Below are 21,726 nucleotides of genomic sequence, written 5' to 3' on the forward strand. Positions count from 1 at the left end.
TCACCTCAAAGTATTGTGGGGAAATAATTAGCTATACCAAGTTGCATGTCAGACTCTGAATCTGCTCTGCAGAGTTTGTCTTCTCTTTTGGCATAATTCCTGTGGAGCTGCCATAGTGAGAGCGAGCAGGGACTTCTGCTGAAAACTTTGCTTTCACATATAGGTTCTTAATTTTTACAGGTTTATCTTGTAACCTTAACCCTTAAACTTAATGGCAAGTGCATTCCCATCTCTGCAGGGAGTTTCCCCTCAAGAGGCTACTATGCCCCTCTGCCCTTTTTCTCTTCATTTAAATATGTAATTGTTCTTTGTATGGCCCATGCCTCCTGCCCCCATGACTGAGGGATAGGTTGTAATTACACTGGGCCCATTTGGAAGAATAATGTGCCCAGTTCTTGTTACAGTGCTTGGTTTGGGGCTGCTGTGTCACACCAGTGATCTAAAGTGAGACCAGTGAGTTCAGAGCTGTTGTTGGCATTCCATCAGCACCAAGAGACACACAGTGACTGCAAGGGGAATATCAAACACTGCAGTGGTTTTGTCCTGCCTTGCATTGGTTAGTCTGTGTTGGAGTGGCATCAGGAAATGCAGTGACATGTAATGAGTGAGGGATTAAAGTGACTCTTCAGAGTGAGAATGTGGGCATAGGTGTGCTGGTCTATCTCCAGTTCCAGTGAGGGTCTTGACTACTGTCAGAAGAGAGAAACTGCTCAGTTTTTTAAAAGCAACTTACACTGCATAAGTGTGCTTAAATATTGTATTATTTTATTTTTGTAAGTGTGTAAAATCTGCTCCTCAAGCAAAGGCATTTGCTGTTTTTATTACTGTTTAAAAGCTCTGTAGAATGGGTCAGATTAGAAATTCTGTAGGCTTTGGGATTTGTCACTTTGTCTTGGGAGTCCCCTCTACTTCAGGCTAACCTCAGTAGTGGCCAAACTCCAAATTAGCATTGAATTTTGGCATACTTTCATGTTTCTGCTAAAGAGGACAGCAGATAATAAAGTATTTCTGACTCTAAGCTAACCCTTTTTGCTCTGCTTTTAATCGAAAGCTGAGAGAGAGGAAGATTGACTCCAGCTGACCCAATGAAGCACAGATTCAGTCTTTTTTAATGATGAATTCTGCTGTTCAGTGGGACAGGATAATTCTGATATAAATCAGTTCTTCTTTGATATGTTTGTGCTGTTGCTTTTCTTCTCCAAGACAAATGATTCAAACAGGAGCTTATTCTCCTGCTAAGGGGGTGTGCTGATTCAGAATAGGAGGTTGAGCTGCTGTCTGCTACCCTGCAGTTGTTTAATGTGGAAATAGTTCTACTCAATCATATAGGAGAGCAAAGAAAAGGATCTTTTAGACCATCAAGTCCCTCTTCCAGTAACCAAGCAAATTGTACTCCTGGGAGGTGGTAGCAGTGAAGATATGCATCTGAAATGGTACTTGTACACTAGCATTTATACATGTGGCTCAGCTCTGTGCTAGTTCTTGCTTTGGCTATTGCTGTTTTAGCTCTGAAACAGAAGTTTAAATCAAATATACAGCAGTAATATGTGTGCTTGGGTAAATATTTCTGCAGTTTCCAGATTTAGTTGCATTACGGATATGTGTTTTGTTTTTATAGAATATTCTGAGATTTGTAAAGCTGTATTAATGTTACATGGTTGAGATAATCTTGGAAAGAAGAAAGAATATTTCAGGTGATTGTCTGGAAAAAAACACCAAACTGGAAGCCAAGCTAAGCTGCCCAATCAATTTAAAATTAAAGATGTAATGCACAGCACAAAGCTGAAAAACAGTCTGCTGTTGATATGATTCTGTCTATTGAGTGTAGTGAAAGACTGGATTATTGGAAATTCTCTAACTTCTTGAAACAGAACTGCTGAAAGTTACTTTAGCCAAGTTACCAGTGTGAAAAGTAGGACCAGAGAGGCAGGAGAACCCTTCAATCACTGCAACCTACTGCTTGCTCAGTAAAGGACTAAAGGGCTGTTTCCTGGGCTGCTTTATTGAAATGTCAGGTCCACTGAGGGCACTTTTTCTAATTTGTGCTCCAACTAGGTACCAGTTTCCAACGTGTGATTCCTGAGAATGGGCCAGCAGCTGAGGAACCACATGAGGTCAAGCGCATGATTCTCTGCACAGGAAAAGTCTACTATGACCTTGTGAAAGAGAGAAAGAACCAAGACCTGGAGAAACAAGTAGCTATAACCAGACTTGAACAGGTGAGCTCCCTGATCCTCAGAAGACAGGGTGGTGTGGTTTCTGTGCATTTAAGTAGACCCTTCCTAGAATGAATGGTGATAGCATTTTTCTAGCACTTAGCATCTCACATCCTTTGCGGCCTTGTGGAGAAGGAACACATCAATTGCATACTGGACAATGAGATCCAGAAAACTTGATCACTTTGTTATGTTGTTCTGGAAAAGTTAAGATTACAATATCATAGCACCTTAAATTTGAATATGCAGTCTGCTAGCATTAAATTTTGTGAATAGAGCACTTTGAAGCTATGTTGTCATTCATTGATTAAGGGCATGCTACAGCTACTTCACTAAAAAAGCCATAGGAGTGCAGGTGGTCTGGACTACAATCACTTCTGTTCATCCTAACACAACTATAAAATACTTGTGTACTCATTTCTGAGCATTAAATCAATTAGAGAAACATGACTCACTCTCCATGGAAAAGTAATGACTCACCATGGGCTATTACCACATAAGAGGAAACCCTTGACAATTATTACCCTCCTTTTCCAGATCTCACCATTCCCCTTTGACTTGCTGAAAGAAGAGCTTGAGAAGTATCCAACTGCTGATCTGGTCTGGTGTCAGGAGGAGCACAAAAACAGTGGCTATTACGATTATGTCAGACCTCGTTTCCGCACTATTGTGAACCGCACTCGACCCATCTGGTATGAGACTTTAAACAACTGCTCTGTCTCCTGGGCTGATGTGTTTGCTTTTAAATTTGGTTGGGACTGTTTTCAGGTATTTATGGGTAAGTCAGGTTCTTCACAAATCAAAACCTCTGAATCTGGGTTCTTGGTGAAGGAGGGAAAAATCTAGACTATTATTTCTCAAATATAAGATGCACATATTGCTTCTCCTTGTAGATCTAAAAGAAGATCAGTAACTAGGTCTGTATTTATTGCTACTTAGCCCAGCACTCACCTCTCTTTTGTCTAAGATTCTGTCATTTTAAGAATTTTATTCCAGATATTAGGTTTCTGCAGGAAACAGCTGTTGTGAGCTCAGTTCAGGCACTTTTGCATTTATTTTAGATGATTGACTCTCAGATCTGCCCATGCAGCTGTCAAAGGAATGTGAGTCTTCATTGCTAAAAGCAAGTTACCTAGTTATGAGACAGTGTACCTGGCTGCCCTGGGAGGGATGGGAAGAAGACACAGCTTAACAATGGTGGGAGGAAAGAGAGGGAAGCTGACCAGAAGGTGTAACTTGGTACAACTTAGATTGATTTTTATTTAAGAAAGATTGATGACTAAATATCCAAACCTGCCAAGCTGACTTGAATGCATGAAATAGCATGTTCTCATGCTTTTTATTGTCAAAATAGTGTCTCTTCTCACCTCATTGTCTGCCCAATTCTTTTTGTTGTGAAGGTATGTTGGCCGAGAGCCTGCTGCTGCAGCTGCCACAGGCAACAAGAACACGCATCTGGTGTCACTCAGAAGGTTCTTGGATACAGCTTTCAACCTGGAGGCCTTTGAGGGAAAGACATTCTAACTGCAGAGCCCTGACCTGTCTCTGACTGCAGGGGACATCCAGTCTGGATGTCTGGTAATCTCTCAAAACATTGCATCCAAAAGGAAAGTGGGGAGAATACTGGAAAGTATGTATTTTTTGCTTTACCAAATAAAAGGATCCTGCAGCTGTCTTCATTACTCTGTACCTTGCTTTTCAGTTTATAAGGAAAAAAAATTCCAGCTTATCTTCCACCATTTTTGTCACTTGTCTATTTAAATTGGGACCTCTTTGACACAAGAAGCTTCTCCTGTCTCAGAATGCAATGTGTGCTTGGTGAGGCTCATCTCTCAGTCTGTGGGCACTGTCTGATTGCTCTAAGTAAGTAGAGTAGGCATGGACAGCACCATAGTTATGCACACAAGAGTCATTACCACAAGGAAAAGAAATTACTTATTTCTGTCTATATATCAGAGAAAAGTAATGAAACTGAAAAGCAGAGTTGGTAGATGACTTTGGTAGAGAAATGTACCAGCTGTGTTTGTTGGAAGGAGATGGTGAGGTAACCTGGAGGTGTGAGGAGGAGGCTGGAAACAGGGAGTCGCGTTACAGAGTTGTTCAAGTGGTGATAACAGAAAGTAGCATAAACCACTTAGATATGAGGTCAAGAAGGGCAGAAGTAAAAGGGACCAAGAAAAGGTTGTTTGGGGATACTTGAAGAGGGAAGAAGTGTACATGAGACCACAGCTGACAGAGCAGTGGGTGATCACCAGGAGAATTCAGCATCAAATGACTTCAAAAGTAAGAGGTGCTCCTGCTCCCTGGGCTGCCTGCTTTGATGCTGGTATTAGGGAACTGTGGGGTCCTGTAAACATCTTTGTTTTGGATGAGAAGTCTTTCCCTCACCATAATACTAAGATATGCTTTTCCTTGACCATTACAAGATGGTGTTTGGATGAGAAATCTCTGTTTTTGCAACAAGCAGTTGGTTTTCTGCTTTGTCCAGTGCTATTCCCTACCTCACACCTCCTTGCTGATAATAATTCAGTTCTGAAGTGGCTATTCCTGATTTACTTACCCTTTTTTTAAGAGGAAGGTGGGCAAGCAACAGCTGCAGAATTACCAAAAGCACATGCTATGGTTTTGCACAAGTAGTGATTGATTTTTTTGGTCCTTTATGTTTTTTTGTCAATTAGTATCTCAATTGCATGTACTTTGAGTATGGGTATAAAAGTGAACCTCCTCAAGCTGCTCTGTGTCTGATGTACAGCAAGTGCTGGAGGGGAGAGAGCAGCAGGGGCTGTTTCTCTTGCTGGGAACTAGTCCTTGGCTTCTGGGGAGGCACTGCATGGCAGGGTGGTCTGAGAAGCATTGCTTGTGCTTCTTCCATAGTGCTAGAAGGCAGGGGAGCCCAGCTTTCCTCACTAGTATTGTCAGAAGTCCTGTTCCCTCTGCCCCAGGAGAACTGGCTCTGAGTGGGCCTTGTGAGTGCAGGTTTCTGCAGCATAACCTGTGTAGTGGCAGGAGGCTTTCTGCCCTCTGTGTTCTGGCTGGCAGAGGGAATGGTGAGGTGAGCAGTGTCCATGGGGTGCAGAGGATGGCCATGCCTGGGCTGGGGCAGGGAGCTGGAAGCAGCTGCACAAAGGCCCTGAGGGTCAGACTGGATGTCCCCTGCAGTGCCTGGAGACAGCATAACAAGTGACTGGAAAACAGAGATGAGGCTTCACCCCATCTCCACCTCCTGTCCTGAGCATGCTCCTTGGACACGCTGTTGCTCTGTGAGTACCTTGCCCTGCTGCTGCTGTATGGACTGTGACATAAAAAAGCATGGTGCTTCATGTCTGATTCAAAGAGTCGGGTGATGCTGGAAAGCTTCTTGTCTCATCAAAATAAAAAGCTGTAATTAAAAGCTTTAGCTGTGATCAAGTACTACATACCCAAGCATGTTTCCAAAAAGGCCTGTGTGCCTTGAATTGTCCTTTTATTTGGCTTGGATATACCATGATGGTGAAGAAACAATCCTCTGTCAGAGCAAAGAATTGATGTGGTAAGGTACTTACCATGGAACCCAGAACTGAGCTTAGTCTAATGTTTGTGAAACTCTGTAGCATCCTTTGAAATCAGGCTCGTTGCCTTGGGCTTTTTCTCTCACTGAAGCATTTAAACTAATTTAGTCTTTGAAAACCTAATGAACTTGGAAAGTACTGCAGCTGACAGCCACAAATGTTGTTTCCTATCCTTTTCTATAGCTCAAAACATTAAGCTGATAGACAGTAACCATCACCCAAAGTATTTTAATGCTTTTATGAATGCTTGTTTCTGTAGCAAGAATTGAGTGCAGCTAAATATTGCTGGCTCTGTTTATAGTATTCTCAGTTTGCATAAGGCAGTCAGCGCTGCATGAAATATGATAAATGTACTTTTGCCACAGTATATGCAGAGGTAGAAAACAAAATTAACATAGAAATATAAATGGTAAATAACAGATTTTCACTCTCATTGTGTATCATAGATTGTGGCATAATACTTGCATAAAAAGTCCATCAAAGATGCAAAAAAACTCAATAAAATAAAAGTACATAAGAAGAAAATTCTCTGTTATGGCTGTTCTTTTTGACAATTTCTCCTTTGAGTGGGGATATTAACATCCTATTTGTAAAAGTGTTAGGACAGATCATTTGTCTGTTTTCTATTTGTTTCCTCAGTGTTGGCTTTTTTAAACATAGAAGCAGTGAGGTAGACAGCCTTTGGACTAGCAAAAGATAATTATTCAAAACCATTGAGTCAAAATTGACAATAACATTGAAGTTACATTAGAACATTTGGTTTTTTATTTGCTTTTTTTTTGAAATAACACATTAATGCATTTTTATTTCGAGGAGAGTTTTTAAAATACTGGAACTAGACTGGAATTAACATCTCTAATTTCTAAACATGTTGTGTCTTCAGCTTTGAGATAGTATATGATTAAAAGATTCATCTTTGTATAATGCTTGACAAGGACTGAAGTATTATATAGACCTCTTGTGAAAATAGTTGGCACTGAAATTCAAATGACAGCTTTGCAATTTGGAAGAAATAGCAAATGTGAGAGTGAGTTGACTTCATCTACTTGGTGACACACCACGCTGTGCATGACCACAGCAGCAAGACTTGTCACTGTTCTTCATTCTTGACAAACAGCAGGAGAGTGCTTGATGGAAACCTTTGCTCTGTCCATGGTACAATCAGAGTCTGTGTTAGAGCAGAGGAGGAGCCTGTTCTCCAGAAGAGAAACCATTCTGCTTGTTCCAGGAGGTAAAAATTAATATATGAGACTAGACAAGAGCCAGGAATGTGTGCATTGTTTGAACTGAGTAGATGAAAGCGTGTGCCTTGGGGGGGTGCTGTCTGTTTCTTTTCTGTGTTTTGTTTTAAGTATCCCTTGCTAGACTGTCTGGCTGCTGTTCCAAGAGCTCTAGGTAGCTCTTACCTGGGTGCACAACCAGCAGATGTGCTGCCTCTGATACAGAGCTGGGAATATCCACTGCTGCTAAGAATAACAACAGAATGAAAGCTTGGGAATCTCTACTCTATGCTTTCCCACATGCATATATACATGTATGTATGTGTATGTATATGTGTGTGTGTGTATATATCTCTTCTTTTAATTGCTGTTAGCATAGATGATGTCGAACATTGTTTAGAACATGAACCAGCAGCACACTTAGTACTCGCATAAAGCCAAAATGGCTGTAAAAGCAGATAGAATAGATTTGTAAGGTTAACAAGTCTGGTCAAAGATGGAAGAAGAGTACACTGTTGTCTCTCATAGAGGTCCAGTGAATTAGGAATGTTTTGATTTTCCAGGCAGCTCCTGGGGTTGGTGCTGGGCCTGGGATGTGCTGAGGGGCGTCAGGGCTAACGAGCAGCCCAGGGCAGGTGGGGATAATTCATTGTGGCTGAGGGGACTGGCCTGTGTGCTGTGGGGCTTAAAGCCCAGGTTGTGGTCACAGCTGGCCCCTCTCTCTGTAATTTGCTGTCCTGCCCTAAATACCTCAAGCATTTTGCCTTGTTTGCCCAGACTGAAGGGCTGTGCCCTGTGTGGGCCCTGTGAGCGCCCTGTGTGGCGCTGCCGCCATTTCCGCAGTAAGAAGGAATTATGGAGTCAAGGTGAGGGGAACAAGGCCGAGGATGGCTGCTGGGAAAGGCTCAGGAGGGAGAAGTGGCCTCAGACTTTGTAAGGGCAGGTAAGAGACTGGGAACTGGGAGGGGATGTGCTGTCCTGGCCCTGGGGGGAAGGGAACACTGAATTACTGTCAGAGCTGCTGACACCGTCAGGCCTGGCGTAAAGCCCATGGGTGAGGCTGTGGGGCTCTGAGGGGAGCCAGTGGTGAAAGCTGCTCAGGCTGGAAAATGCTGCCACTTGAGTGGGAGTGCAGTGAGGCTGGCTTGGGAAAAGCAAGGGGACCTGTCTGTGGTAAAGAAATGGATTTTGTTCTTTTTGCAAAAGAACCCCCAAACACTAAAGAAAATTAACTCTTCTTTCCTGGGCAGAGCTATAGAACAACCTGGATTTTTCCAGGTCGCAGCCATCATCCCCAGGTGAGACCTGCTGGGATGGGCACACACTGAAGCTCTACTTCTCTCTCCTTCCATGTCCTGTGGACAAACTTGCAGGTCTTGGAGATTTTGTCAGTACCTGTCACACAACCTTTCTGTGCTGATGATCATTTTAGACACCAAAAAACACTTCTAAATATGGGTAATTTTGCTTATATCTTTCTGCCCTTGTTCCTGAATAGTAAAGGTTACTGAGTAGAGTAACTACAATATGGCATTCAAGATTCCTATGAGGCCTGATAAAAAAAAAATCGTGTTTTTTTTCTTTCTTTGCTCCTTTTGACTGTTGAGTAGTCCTCCAAAGTCCAGTTGTGTAGCAATAGAAATCTTGATTTCATGGCCTCTACTGATCAAAAAGACAATTGAAAGTTTTTCTTCATGTTTATACAGAATGAGGACAGAGATTAAGCAAGTACATTTTCCTAATCATTGGTGTAAGACATCAAGGAACAGCATGGAGTCTAAAATAGAAATTCAGCATACTTGCTGGAAGGAAACAGATTAATATTTTTTCTTTTCTAATTTGTGCTTTTTAACATTGAAACCTCTTCTGGTTTTAGATACCTCTTAACAGTTACTTCAGGTTTTTTTAATGTCTTTATTTAAAATGTTGCCTATTATCCAAAAGGAATAAAAGAACAAAAGGAGTAATTATTCAGGGAAAATAATATTTTAGAGAATTATTAGCTTTGATTGAAAATGTTTCACGGATTTCCTCAAAGTTTTCAATTATTAATAAGCGCACCAGGCAGTTCCTTTGTGACACTTAAGTGATTCAGTCATTAATGGCAAATGGAAATCTAATTTGTTTAGAGGGGAAAACAGTTGTAGTCATCACTAAAGAAGCCCTGAATTATAATTTCAGAAGTCTTTACTTCCTGCTCAGTAGCCCATAAATTCATGATACTCTTACAAAAAGAGCACATAGACCCTTTCTGTCCATGTCACACCCAGCCAGTGTGAAATTCTCTTCCAGTTCAGGACAGGGTGCATTCAGCCTGCCACCAGAGGAGGGGTCTGTGTGAGAGCTCAGCTTGGCTCTCGAGTACGTTCCTTGGGTGGACAGTAGATTATCCCTAGAATGGGTTTGTTTTAGTACTGGTTTAAGTGGCTGCATTTCACTGGAATTCCACCTGCAGTGGAATAAAGCTGTCTGCACACAGACTTAGTTGAAGGGCTGTGATGTTTGGTGCTCTCACAGAATTCCCTGTGCACCTGTGATGCTGCCTGAGCTGAAGGAAAAGTGCAGATCAGTGCTTGAAGCTGCCTGAAAACCCACCCCTGCCAGCCTGTGCCTGGGGCTTGGCCGTGCCACAGACCAGACCTGGTTCCTCTCTCTGCTGCCCACAGTGACCTTGCCCAGGCTGAGAGGTCACTTCTGCAGTGATGCCCTGGGTGGGTTTGCTGGGGTTCCCACTAAAGCTGCCTATCTGGAGTGAGTCAGTTCACAGGAGAGGCTGGGAAGTGGATGTGAGCAGCCACAGTGTACTGGCCAAGACTTTGCAAGGGTAAAGTTAATTAGCAAAAGCCAAAAGACATATGAAGGAAGAGTATGTTTCAATATATTAGAAGAACGATAATATTTCCCCAAATTAGCATACCCACTGCTGGGGGTAAAATGAAGAGGCTAAAATAAAATTGTCTGATATAAACATGACAAAATGACCCTACATAATTTCCCATGACTAGAAATAAATGTTTAACAAACTGCTCCCAGTAGGCTTGTTAAAGATGAAATATTTATTACTATATGTTAATTACAGGGTTTAAGCAGTACTTAAGTAATTTAAGGGGATTGGCTTCATCTTGCTTTCAATAATTGTATGTGATTAAATCCTCCTTCATCAGTTGTTCTTTGTGCTACAGCAGTTTGCCCAAACATATTCTTAATTAGTCTGTGTTTGAAATGTTGGTTATTTTGTATAGGATGAACAGTGAACAGCTTTCTTTGTGAGTTTCAAAACCCCAAAAAAATCAAATTCCATCAACACTGATGTTTTTGCATGTGGACTGAAACACAATAACTGGTGAAGTCTAGAAAAATCTTATTACTATGGTAAAGTTGTATGTTACTCTCAGGATACTGGTCTCTGACACTAAAAATCTGTTTTGAAAAAGTCTTTATATACATTTTTAGGCTGCAGTATGCGAGACAAACACTTAGCATCAAAGTTTTCATCTTACCCCTGAACATACCATAAGGTATCTGTAAGTCTTTTGCACTTTTACATCTTAAAATACTGGTTTGTGCCAACCCATTTTGCACAAAATTACATTGAATAAAATGTCTGGCTTATCCTGACTCCAAACTGGTGCTGACAACACTGTCATCTTAGAGCTGATGAAGAGCTGAAGCTCTGTGTTGCTCAGAGACTCTTCATTGCAATGACCTACTGCCTATTCAGAAGGAAAGATAAACAGAAATAAAGCAACTTAATCTCCAGTGAGTCTAAACGGTTCCTAGTTACACTCCCAGATAATTAACTTCTCCTGTGATGTGCTCATTTCATAGATACCTGGTCATATGTGACCATGTTTATTTAATGTGCTCTGCAATATTTATACCACAATACACCCTTCTCATTATAAACCAGACAGGCTTTAATTTATTTACACACACATATTCTGAAGCTTTTGCTTAGACAAAACTCTACAGGCTTCAGGAAAATATATCTGAGTGTGCATGTCAGTTTATGACTGCTCATAAATAGCTTCTGAAGGGACTGCCAGGAAAAAAAAAAGAATATTTTTCCTACTTTTCAGCATAACTGTTCTGATATTTATGTACGTTAAAAAATTAGGGAATAAATGAAATGGGATTATTTTTGTTACTTCCATTTTTATTTCATGTTCATTTATCACAGCCCTCAGGTCCCTCATTAGACTCATCAGTAAAATAATATTTGTCATAGTGAGCATAATATTGCACAGCTCAGGAGCTCAACAGATTTATGCAGATTTCAACTTTGTGGTACCTGTCTCCGTAACAAAGCCCAAAGGGAAGGAGATCTCCACAGCCAGGCTCTGTTCCCCAGAATTAATTCCAAAGCCTACAACAAAGCCCACTTGTTTGTGATGTTTCTGTACTTCATACAGCCTCGGTGGGTCATTGCTGGGCACATTTGCATATTCACCTATATGTGAGCAAATATTGATGTGCCTGAAAAGTGCCTGTGTGCTGGTGCAGAACAACCCTGTCTTTTCTTAAAACTGCCTTGCAAATCTGGTCAAAACAGAGAGCTGTAGCAAGCAATGGCTGCATTCCAAATAAATTTTAAATTAGTGATGCATCTTGTCTCTCACCTGAAGGAGCCTGTACTGAGGATTACCTTTGTAATTCCTTCCCATGTACCACTTCCATCTCCACAGAGGAGCTCCCAGACCTTTGCAGGTCTTTTCTTCTGCTTGATCAAACTGGCAACCATGAAAGTCTGTACATCTTGCAGCAATAAATGTGCCCCTTTTGCATTAGGCTTCTGAAAATCAGCTGCTTGGAAATTGTCTGCTGTCTTTAATATGATAATGCATGGGATAAACACCTAAAGGCCTCCCCTGGTAAGGGGAACTGTCCTGTTGCAGTGTATGGCTTGTGCAGCCACTGGGAGTGATGGCCAAGAGCAAAGCCCTCCTGTTTGCTGGAATGAAGAGAGCCCATCAGGGGTGTCTTGGATAATGCCAGTTTGCTCCTTTTTAAATGAGCTGCTTATATGAGGAAGAAGCTTCATCTTTCCCAATATTGTTTCAAACCAAACACCAGTGAAGTACCTGGATTAGGAGCCCAGAGCTGCTACAGTCTGTACACAGAGATCTGAGCTGCAGTGTGGGGGTGTCTGTCTCCATCAGTTACAGAGCTAGCCCAGGGCAAGCCAGCCCCTAAACTGAGGTTCACTGAAGTGCCTGCACATAACTGAGCCAAAGCCAGACTTTGGAGATGTGTTCTGCAAGGGGGAGTGAACTGGGTGCCACAGCCCGTGCTTGCTGCAGTTGTTTTCATATTATTCTAAAAATTATCGAGTTTTTAAAATTTGTTTCATGATAGCTAATGAATTTTATATATTTTTCCCCTCTTCTTTTGGAGAAGTTACTGGAAAAACTGTCAGATTTTTTGGAGCCATTTGCAAAACACAAGGAAATGCACATGATGGAGTTTAATCACGTTATAAGAGATTGTTACTGTGAAAGGCATAACTATTTTAGTTCTATTGGGTTATTGTGCCATTAGCACTGTTTGACTGCCAACTGTGCAGCAGTGGGGCTCCAATCAACAGGAGTCTGTGAGCCTTTTCCATTGCAAGGAGTGCCAGGGATAGGAGGGAGAGAGGCTCTTAGTGGTACCGTTTTTTCACTGATTAATAATACTTGAGATCCATTTCAGTGATCAGAAATGTGCCTTAATGAGACAATTAGTCAAACCACAAAAGCTGCACAGCAATTTAGTTGGTGTTACTACTGGAATAATTTGCTGCGGCTGCTTTCTTCTTCCTGATTTGACTTTGTCACAATAGTCTGGCTGGAAGTTGCTGTAGAGAAGACTTGGAGGCTAAATTCAGTTTTGAATGGCCATGATTATCCACAGAGCAAATAATCTCCTTATAAATGAGGAAAAAAGTGAGGGGAAAAAAGTGGATATTTCATTATAAAAAAATTACATGCCTTTGTCCACGTGGCTGCTGTAGTGCCTTTCAATATCCAGCTGCCTGCTAGTGCTGTGGCAACTAACTGCAGGTATTGTCTGGGGGCAGGTACCAGACTGAAAGGGCTACTGCAAATTTGTGTTTATTTCTTCCTTCTGTGACAAAAACACAGTAATGGGGCCTGAGATCTCTATGTGGAGCGATGAGATCTCTTTTAGGTGCAGCTGATTTTTTGCCTTACTCTTACAATTTGGTCATAATATTACTCTAAAGCAAAGTCAGAGCACCTGTTCTCAACCCATGCTTGTCTTGAAAGTTTGCTGTTTCAAACCTGCAGCTTTGTGTTCCTCAAAGCTTGTTTGTATTTACTCCAGTTAAACATGTTGATTTATTAAGGTCTATATCTCCCTACAAAACTGCTGTTATTCTGACTTGGAGGTATGTCAGAAATGTCCTCAGAGTGATGTTAAAGAGGGCACCAAATACAGCAAAATTAACCCACCCAACAAACAAAATAACAAACCAACAAATCTACCGCAAGACTAGTCACATTAGTGAGCTCATCTGCTTGCTGTGTTTCCAGTGATGTTCGCAGCTTTCCATGCTCAAGAGATCTGGGGAGTTTATTCTGCTATTTTTGGGAGTAAATCCTGCCCAGAACTAGCATTATTTAAACTATTTTAGTCTAATTAATTTGCATTTACCTAAGAGGCCAATAAACATTTTACTGCCAGAGCAGAAAGTCATTTGTTGGTGTCCCAGTGATGAATATGGTAGGTGTGTTTGAGAAAGCCCTGCCTCTGCTGAGAGCTGCACTGGAGCTGCTTTGTGGGCAGGACAATCTGCTCAGGAGTGGCAGGGAGGCTCGGGGTGACAGCAAGGTGTGACAATCTACTCAGTAGTGGCAGGGAGGCTCGGGGTGACAGCAAGGTGTGACAATCTGCTCAGTAGTGGCAGGGAGGCTCGGGGTGACAGCAAGGTGTGACAATCTGCTCAGTAGTGGCAGGGAGGCTCGGGGTGACAGCAAGGTGTGACAATCTACTCAGTAGTGGCAGGGAGGCTCGGGGTGACAGCAAGGTGTGACAATCTGCTCAGTAGTGGCAGGGAGGCTCGGGGTGACAGCAAGGTGTGAACAAACTCCCTCTGCCCAGGGCAGGTGAGCAAACCCAGTTTGCTGTGTGTGTGAATGCTTCCTGCAAAAAGTGCCCCTGGCCAGCTGTGCCAAACTTCACTGTACTGATCTTCTCAATCCAGCTCAGTCTGGATGTTCCCACTTTCTAATCTTGTATCAGAGTGGTAGAAAGCAAAAATGTTTCAGTCTTCTAAAGGAACAATACAATTCCTGCTTTGCTCAGCTTTAACTATGAGTATTGTTTTTTCTTTTCCGATTGTTCTTCTATTTCAATTTTCCAAGAATATTGGTTTAGTGCCTCTGTCACCTGGAGGGAAGGGGACTGAACCTGGACATAGTGATAGTGTTATTTTGACACACTGTAGTGCTGGAGCAGTGTTACTGTAAATGTGGTTTGCTATCTCCCTGCAGATTTCAGCTGGTAGAAGATACTCAGTGACAGGTTTGCTTTGGGTTTTGGTTTTGTGCTGGGCAGCCTGCTCTCCTGCAGCCCTGCTGGAGACTGCAGCTTTGGGCTCAGCAAATCCTTGTGTTTCTTGGCTCAACGCCCCTTGCTGGGATGCAAAGATTGACCACTTCCTTCTTTCATAATTAATCATGGGCCAAACTGAGTATTCCTCAGGGCACCAGCATTCTGGCATATGATTATTTTCACACTGCTGAACTTATCTAAATGTAAATTGTTTTTAAAATAAAATTGAAGTTGACTGTTTGTTGACAAATAAGGAGCAAAAAAGAAGCTTCATACTCTAGTTACTTCTGAGGTACATGGAATATCAGCTGTGATAATACCCAGTCAGTTTTAATCCTGTCCTTATGGGTATGCCAACTTCTTTCTCTCTCCTTTTGGGCTCCCTAGTGATGCACAAATGTTCTCTGAGATATTTGTGGCCAAGAGAAGAACTGAACTCAACCAGTATAACTGTAAAAAGAAGTATTAGCAGCTATTAATGACTTTGAAAGTATCTTTGACGTAAGAAACTGCATAAAGTTGAAAGAATTAATGATATCCAGAGTTTCAGTCTTCTTTTGATTTAATTCAAAGTGTTAAAATGCCATACAAGTCAATTGAATTTGCAATATTCAGGGTTGTAACATACAACTATTTCTGGAAAAGGTGTTCTATTCTTATTTGTTTGACATGGGGGTGTAACAAGATTATCCCCTTCATTAAGAGACCTAGAACTGTGAAGAACCAATCTTTGTGATGCAGGTAAACTGCCTGACAGAAACCCAAGATTAAAGGGGAATTGTCCCTGTAAATTGTTAAGCATTTAACACTGCTTTTCTGGCTTCTTCACAAAGTGGATCTATCTTGCCATCACCTCCTAAAGGAGAAAACTACAACTCACAAAATAGATGCAAGTAAATGTATTTACCTTTTACATTTCTACTTCTTACCCCAACACATATAGCCCTTTGTGCTCTCCCTCACAGTACTTGGACCCAGTTTGGCTCTGCTGTGGTTAATTCTGTAACCTGAGATGGACTCAACTCAAGCAAAAAATAAAAATTCCTGCTTTGAAAGCAGAGGGAAGCCCTAATACCTCTGTGGACAAAAACCTAGCAGGTTTTCTTGTGGCTATGGGCTGGTGCATGTGGGATGGCCCCAGACAGAGCTCTCCCAAGCATGGCCTTAACTCCCAAGCCATTCTCTCTTCCTGACTGTGCCTTTCAAACTGCCTTGAATATAAAGCAGTACAGAGCTTAAAAGTTCCTTGATAGAACCTGGTCTGTTTATGCCTTAGGAAGTGCTCATTTCAAAATGCAGGTGCTTTTGGAGAAACTGCAAATAATAAAATTCAGGAGTTACCAAAATCCAGGTCATAAGTGTTGCAATGAAATACAATATCCCTGTCAACCACCAGACCTACAGCGTTCCAGTTTATTAGCACTTCCAGAATAAGGTGATGTCCATCTGTCTTCAGGCCAACTGGAAAAGGGCAAAGAAGCAGTGGCCAGTACTGTATTTGCTTGGTTCCCAGTGAATTTTGAGTATATCTAAGTTCTAGCACTTATGAGGATGATAAAAACTGATTGTTAATGTAGTTAAGTGCTGTACAGAACTCCCCACAAAGCCTATCAGCTTTAATCTCCATCTTCACTATTATTACATTAATGGATCTCCTTTGAATGAAGCCTCCACCCTCTGTCATTTCTAGGTCTAGGGGTAAAAGGCAAGAATAATTTTGTACTTGTATTTGCTATTAACTGGCAGAGCAGCTGTAAGAAACAAAATGCATTTATTTGTACATAGCACAGAATAAGACTAAATTGAAAGAATTCTCCAGCTAGCATTAAGATGGTGTTATAGAACAGCTGGAACATTAAGTGAACAACCTTGATAACCCAATTGTTCATTGACGCATAATTCACCTTTCTTCTACTGAAAGAGTAATTTCTCAGGATATTAAACACTTGAGATTTTTGTGAAGCTGAGAATCAAATTAGAATGGACAAAATAATCTCTTGATCTGCCTATTTTTTTAGTTGAATTAGGTGCTTTTCAGATCTATTATGGTACATTGTATAACGTTAAATTAATCAGAACTGGGGAAGTAAGAACACAGAAATGCCAAGTACTTGCCTGGGCACTCCCCAGATTTGAATTTGTTTTAATTCATCACTTTCTATTGAGTTGTTTTACAAGGCAGAAGCAAATTCCTGTACAGTCAAACATTCAGGCTCTCACCTTGCCAGGTTTCTATCAGCTCTGTTAAGGCTGTACTGACACCTCAGTTTTTCTGGCAGGTGGAGGTGTTTTCTCTGTCCTAGTCCACTGTAGCTGTGTGACTTGCAAGGGTCAGCATTTCTCAAACATTTAACCTAACTGCATCCACCTGTGAGGGCTGTTTGCAGTATGTAAATTCAGCTTACTCAAAGAGTGCTCATAAAGTATCATGCTTTCAGCTTCTGCTGCTGATTTGCCATTCTCATCAGACAGCTCTCACTGCTTTCTAGGAAGCTTTGATGGTAATCTCAGACAATTAATTCACAATTATAAAATGGGTGAGAGAGATGACATCTCTATACTGTGGGCTCTAAATTAAAAGCCCACCTGATTAGTTTTCCCAGGTTAGGGCCATGACAGGTACATCGCAATGATCTACCAACCCCAGTGAGAAAAACTGGAATGAGTTGCTAGTATTCCACTTATTGCATTGACTAATGCTTTTTGTAAATTTTCAGGGTCAAGAAAATAGGGATTTGTCTGATACTTAGCTTATTATTTTCTCTTTTTTGGGGTACTTCTATGTTATCTAAAGCCTTTAAATTCACAAAACTGTACTTATTAGAATACTTGAGATCACATGCATGCAATTTGATTTGTCCTGAAACCTTAGATGGATTTCGCTCGGCAGAAATGGTTATTATTACAGCTGGAGAGCATTGGAGCACAGGAAAAGTGTTGCTCATTCCCTCATAAACAGGAAATAGACTACACCAGTCCTTAATGAGATGAATGAGAAAAAAATAGCTACAATGCTTCTCTGCGGGCTATCCGTCACTGCAACTTTAGGTATGGGTAGTGAAGTTCTGCAGCACCTGCAAACTCTGTAAAGCCCCAGGCACCGCTCTTGTGTCAGAGCTGCCGTGGAGCCATTTCCAGCCCTGCAGCGGTGCCCCGAGCCGCACAGCTGGCTCGGTCCCTCTCCTGTGCATGTGGGAGATCGATCGGAGCAGCTCTGCTCCGAACCGTGGCACCCGAGCCTGGGGGTACCTGCTGTACCTGCCGTGTGCTGGCTGCTGAAATAATAGCTGAGCTGTGAGCAGCGAATGTAACTATTCCCAAGTACTTCACTTTACAACTACATTTGAGTTTAAATGTTTCCATCATTGGTTTATGTGTTTATTTCAGTCTGTGTTTTAATGAGGTTTGTGTAACTGGAAAATATATGCACGCTGTAATGCAAGCTTATTCTAGCAAACACAAAAGATGGAGGTGTTTGTGCTTTCTGAGGCGTGTTTGAGTAGCAGCCCTTTCCCCTGTTTCACACGCGGCACAGCTGCTGGAGCCCCTGCCAGCCTTGCAACACCGAGAGCCTCCGGTACGGTGCGGCCACGGGGAATCTGAGCAGGGACCCGGGGGAACGGCCTGAAGCTGCCCCGAGGAGACTGAAACCGGGTATCAGGAAAAGGTTCCTCAGCCAGAGGGTGGCTGGGCGCTAGAACAATCTTCCCAGAGCAGCGCTCATGGCAGCAGCCTGGCAGAGCTGAGGAAGCGTTTGGACAACGCTCTCGGGCACATGTCATTTGTAAATTGTTGGGAGGTAATTTGTAAAATGCTGGGAGGGCTGGGGGTGTCCTGTGCAGGGCCAGGAGCCGCTGCTCCTTGTGAGTCCCTCCCGACACGTGATCCCGCCCGACCGCACGTCAGGAGCCCGCGCCGCCTCCCCGGGCAGGGCCGGCCGGGACCGGGCGGAGATCCCGGAGTCCCCGCAGCCCCGCCGGGCGGGACGGGGCAGGGGAGCCGCGGGCGGTGCGGTCCCGGCTCCGGCTCCCTCCCCCGAGGCTTAGTGGGGCCGGGGCTGAAGGCACAAAAAGGCGACAAGGTCTTTCCTCTGATAGCTTTTATTTGGGGTGCGGAGCTCCGTCCGCGAACGAGGTGACTGCGCGTTACCAGCGTACACTTCAGGGCGTACATATAGACAGATAAATATATTTCAATAGAGACAAAACATAACAGGAACAACATGTGCTATAAATACACATTTACATTTGTCATAAATATATACTTTTTTATAAAAATAAAAGTATCACTAAAATATTTCTCTATCTTCTGCAACTCACGCTGTGTTGTCACAGCCGTGTCCTGCCAAATTACCCGTGGCACAGGGGCTCTGGCAGCACTCCTGTCAAAGGAGCGAGGTAGGGCTCTTACACCCTTGAAACACCCAAATCGAACGTCTTTTACTTTTGATCACTGTGAACACGGAATTTCATTAAAAATTTTGCTTTTTAATTTCTGCACCCCAGCACTACATATACATTGGTGTACACCCACGGGGAGAGTGGAACAATTACCTTCTGAAAGTTCTCTTGCGGGGGGTTGTGTACCCCGGGTCCTTCCAAGAGGCTTATTCAATCATAGTCACTTGTTACATTAATGTAATTACACCTAGTTTGTCAATCAAAATTTTCTCTCTTTTTATACTGAACAACCCATTCCACAGTATTGTGGTTAGAAACATGTTAGAAATATGTTTGGTTTTCATAAGTGCATAAAGGTGTGTATTTTTAAACTTCATAAAATAACTTCATCTGCATAACATAAATAATTTTAAATCAGAACTTAAGAAAACCTATTTCCTGAAATCCTTGATAAATACAGCATGAGATCACACCACACAGGTGTAGGGAATTGTCTTAACTGAGAAGCAGTACAGTCCCTTGTGAAGCTCCTGCTGTCAGAGAAGTTTGTAATGCCTGTGAATTTTTATCCATCTGTAATTTAGCCAGAACTCTCCAATTAAAACAGACCTAAAGCTTCCTGCGCCGAGTCAGGTACCTTGCAGATAGTGCTTTTAGCACAGGTAGTGGCAAAGGTAGACCATGTACACACAAAATTTCTCTGCAGGGACTGAGGCCATCAAAGCTGCTCCTTTCAGATATTCAGGCTGAACACTAAAACCAGATCAGTAAGATACAAGTACAGAATGGTTAGCCAAATAAATAGGAAGTATGATCACTGGTCCTCAAGTAAAAATATATTGTCAGTATTTTCCATCACCAGTAGCTTCCAGAGCTGGAGAATGCAAAACACCTGTTACAGCAGCTGTAGACAACTAAGGGGCTCTTACTGATAAATTGGTATAAAGTATCAGGTGTGGATGTAGAAGCTTCCTGAGTTCTCAGTGGCTGTGTTGAGCACAGTGTCTGAGCGACTGTTAAGATTCCAGACAAAAAAGTAAAATGAGAAGCAGGTAATATTTGCAAGTAACTATCTGTACTTATGTAGCTAGGATTACAAAATAAAGTATATATTTAATTTTAAGAAAATTAATAAATTATCAAATAACTATTCACAGTATTTTTATACACTTAAAATATGACTACAATTTTAAACAAATAATTCAACAAAAAATATGTAGTGCTAGATTTATGTTAGAAATGCAGAATGCTTTTGTAGTGAAATGATACAATGAAAAATTACTGGGAATATTCTCAAGAAATTTTCATAATTATAGTATAGGAACAATTTAAAGCTTTATTTTGAACCATATATTCTTTAAGCAAAATTTTGGTCTCAGCAATAGTTTTCTTGGGTTTTGTTTATGCACTTTTAGATCTTACATTTTTAAGGTGCACTTTAAATCTATGTACTTTTAAATTAGATTAGATGTTTGGAAGAAGCTCTTTACTGTGAGAGCAGTGAGGCACTGGAGCAGATTGCCCAGAGAAGTTGTGGATGGCCCATCCCTGGAAGTTTTTAAGGCCAGGTTGGATGGGGCTTGGAGCAACCTGGTCTGGTGGAAAGTGTCCCTGCCCATGGCAGGGAAGTGGGAACAAGATGATCTTTAAGATCCCTTCCAACCTAAACCATTCTATGATAACTTTGGGGCAGCTTTTATGCTATATGTTATTTATGTAATCTAAAACCAGATTTCATCTTTGATTTCAGCAACAGCTCACAGAGTAATAAAACATACATGTTTTTCAGTGAAATATAATAACTTTAAAAGTATTAGCCTAGCTCTTAGTGTCTGCAAATCATCATAGTTGATTTACTTCAACATAGCTACTTCTAATTGATTATCAGGCCCACTGTGCTTTCATATATGGGGTTGGGGGTATCCTTTATCCAGCAGACTGCTTAAGTGCATGTATGCACCTCCAAAGAGGCACTAAAATAATCATGGACATATAGAATCTCCTGAATTTGTGTCTAGAGCTCTTAAACAGAAACATGTCTGCATCTCTAGGTTATTGCAATAAATCCATTCTGCTTTTAGGCTTCAGAGTGCTTAAACATGTGATTGTTTGGTCTACAAAGGAAGAGAGAGCATCACTCTCCACAGGCAAGGAAGCAATCCCTGGGCAGGCCTCAGAGTGTGTTCCAGCTTGTGCAGCATGGGATCTGTGCTGGAATTTGGAATTCAGTGTCTTCAGTGAGTGAGTAAGTTGTGTTCTAACAATGATACTGAACACCTCTAACAAAGGCAGCATATTTGACCTCACAAGAAAGTAACTGCAAATATCAGTCCCTGGAAGGATTTATAGGGAATGTAAAAGATAATGAGAAAATCCTCAGGATAACATTCACATAAAATGGGAGTTACCAGACACTATATATTACCACTTTCCTGGTTGAATTTACTGACTATTGCAGAATATGATACCCTACATCTGCTATTAAAAAATATAAAATCTAAATCCCCCCAAGTGGGATGATGCAAAGCTAATATGAGTACCAGTACTGGTATTTATAACTCTAAGCTGAAGACTTCCTTATATTGCAAATTTATCTCTTCATTCTAATTATTGCTCTTTGATTTTTTTGTGGTTGTATTCACCCTCCTGCCAGTCACAGTGACTAAATTAATTCCAATGCAAACAGAAAAGCTCTTAAGTAAGTTTGAATAGTACTTATGTTTTGTGCTTTGCCACTCTGTCAGGCTGGATTTTGCTCACTGAAAGAAAGAAATAATTAAGTCAATTC

At 41.7% G+C, this 21,726-nt stretch overlaps 1 protein-coding gene across 3 annotated transcripts in view; it reads left to right on the forward strand.

The window, feature by feature from the left end:
* The window catches only part of OGDHL (oxoglutarate dehydrogenase L), a 51,516-nt gene extending 45,270 nt beyond the window's left edge, over positions 1-6,246 (forward strand). For all 3 annotated transcript variants that reach the window (XM_058810204.1, XM_058810203.1, XM_058810202.1), the window contains exons 21-23: positions 2,056-2,219; positions 2,754-2,908; positions 3,617-6,246. In XM_058810204.1, the coding sequence (XP_058666187.1) occupies positions 2,056-2,219; positions 2,754-2,908; positions 3,617-3,740 (443 nt within the window). In that variant the 3' untranslated portion in view covers positions 3,741-6,246. The remainder of the gene's footprint in view (positions 1-2,055; positions 2,220-2,753; positions 2,909-3,616) is intronic.
* Positions 6,247-21,726: the final 15,480 nt, after the last annotated feature.

This window comes from Ammospiza caudacuta, chromosome 9 (assembly GCF_027887145.1).
Source record: "Ammospiza caudacuta isolate bAmmCau1 chromosome 9, bAmmCau1.pri, whole genome shotgun sequence".
Classification (NCBI taxonomy): Eukaryota; Metazoa; Chordata; class Aves; order Passeriformes; family Passerellidae; genus Ammospiza; species Ammospiza caudacuta.